Genomic DNA, 2,193 nt, shown 5'->3' on the forward strand with positions numbered 1-2,193 from the left:
TTCTCGTTTTCATCCGATACAAATTGATGGACAAATATATCAAATAATTTTTTTAAAAAAAAATTAAAATTGAAAAAATATAAAATATTATACGTTAATCTAGGCGGTAGGCGGTCTAGACGACCAATTAATATAATAAATCCCATAAGCTTCAACTTCTCCCCCCATGATGTGGTCAAATATCAACCATTGGATCATCAAGACATATGTCAATTTTCATAAAAATATATAGGTCTCACGTGATCTAATGATATTGAAATAGGGGGAGAAACACTTCCGGTGTAGCATAAACTAACCCGTCCTAGACGCCGCTTTTTAGAACACTGATTGCGTATAACTAATGATTTTTTTTACAGATACTCGTGAATATTTTGATGTTATGTCATGTTCATGAGATTTGAATTGAATGGGTGAAGCTCATTGAATAGTCATTTTTGAAGATGAATGAACCCAAAAGAACACATTAATAATAATGAGAACTATTTTTTTTCCATTAACTTGTTAATTTTTTGGTTTAGTCCATTAACTTTTCAAATTTTGGTTTTGGTACACTAAATTTTAATTTTCAGTGATTTAAGTCCCATTGCTGATGTTGCAGCTTCACGTCATCATTTTTTGATGTCATATCAGCATTTTTCGGTGCCACATCAGAAATTGGACCAAAGTCAAAACAAAAAATGGACAAATTAATAGACTAAAAACTATTTTTCCTAATAAAAAAGTGAAAGAAAACAGAGTTATTTTGAATTCCGAAAGGAAAAAATCATTTGTTACAAATTGATGTAACTTTGTCTGTCACATTAATCAGAAAATAAGGTTTGATATCTAAACCTTAAAAATCCACAAATTAAATCAGAATGTCATCAGTATATCTGAATGAGTAGTCATGATACTGGTGAAATCCCAACTGCCACCGCTTCACACGGCGTCGCCACCACCGGAGTCCGTACGTAAGAACTCGTAGAAAATATTCCTCGACTCCGCTGAGGATGAGTTGAAAGAAGCACTGTTACCGTACTTGGGCCGCGAAGCATAAATTAACCCTATGGAGAGCTCCAAGTCCAGCACAGCCTGTGCGGCGGCGGCGGCGGCGGCCTCCTCCTGCTGCGACGACGGCTGGGACTCCTCCGTCGTGCTGCTGTTGCATTTATCATCATCATCATCATCAGCCGACAGCGTCAACGGCTGCCTGTGATTATGACTTATAATGGGATGATCATTCGAGTTTCTGAAGTCCAAGCAGACGTTTGAGGCGGCGGCGGCGGTGGAGGACTTCAGTGGCCGGTGGGTTTGTGGGTCGATGCCGCTGCTGATAAGCTTGCGTTTGATGTGTGTGTTCCAGTAATTCTTTATCTCGTTGTCCGTTCTTCCGGGCAGCCTTCCCGCTATAGAAGACCATCTATAAGAATGAATAATCAATCAATGTGTAAATTTCGACAAGGGTCGATGATGAAACAAAACAAACAAATTGACATACATATATATACATACTTATTTCCCAGCAGACTGTGAAGTTTGATGATGATTTCATCTTCTTGTTGCGTGAAGTTTCCTCTTTTGAGATCAGGCCTCAGATAGTTTATCCATCTCAATCTGCAACTCTTCCCGCACCTTAGCAATCCTATATACATATATATACACAGCAAACAAAAATTTCTATCAAATAATTATTAATCAATATCTTGTATAAAATCTTGATTGAACCACAACTTGTACCTGCTGCTTTGGGGAGGGATCGCCAGCAGCCTTCGCCATGAGCGTGGATGTAAGCGATAAGTCGTCGATCTTCTTCTTTAGTCCAAGAACCTTTGTTGGTGTGACTTTTTTCACAGCAAGGGGAACGACCCATTTCTAGCTTAATTGCAAGCTCCTTAATTTCTATCTTCAAATTATGTTTATATATATATAGCTTAAAAATTTATTTGATTCCCTTGGCTCCACTTCTACTTTCTAGCTAGCCACAGAATATTTATATGTGTGTGTATTAATAGAGAGGTGACATATATGTATATATATATATATATTTATATGCTGGTTGGGTTGAGTTGAGGAAAGTAGTTAAATTAATTTATTTGAAATTGAAGGAATGGTGCCGTTTACAATGAATGATTTCAAATAATATTATATGCAGAAATTTATAGAAAGCAAAAATAGTCAAATCAAAATGCATCACCAAATTGGTGAGAAAGAGAG

The 2,193-nt window shown here is 36.8% G+C and overlaps 1 protein-coding gene across 1 annotated transcript; it reads right to left on the reverse strand.

Annotated features, from left to right (window-relative positions):
* Window positions 1-766: 766 nt before the first annotated feature.
* LOC140880743 (myb-related protein 330-like) lies at window positions 767-1,953 on the reverse strand. The gene is made up of 3 exons (XM_073285449.1): window positions 1,717-1,953; window positions 1,492-1,621; window positions 767-1,399 (listed from the first exon to the last, which is right to left on the reverse strand). Exons 1-3 carry the CDS (start codon window positions 1,847-1,849, stop codon window positions 919-921), a joined length of 744 nt encoding a protein of 247 aa, XP_073141550.1. The 5' UTR covers window positions 1,850-1,953; the 3' UTR covers window positions 767-918.
* Between the last annotated feature and the right edge of the window lie 240 nt (window positions 1,954-2,193).

This window comes from Henckelia pumila, chromosome 1 (genome assembly GCF_033568475.1).
Source record: "Henckelia pumila isolate YLH828 chromosome 1, ASM3356847v2, whole genome shotgun sequence".
Lineage (NCBI taxonomy): Eukaryota > Viridiplantae > Streptophyta > Magnoliopsida > Lamiales > Gesneriaceae > Henckelia > Henckelia pumila.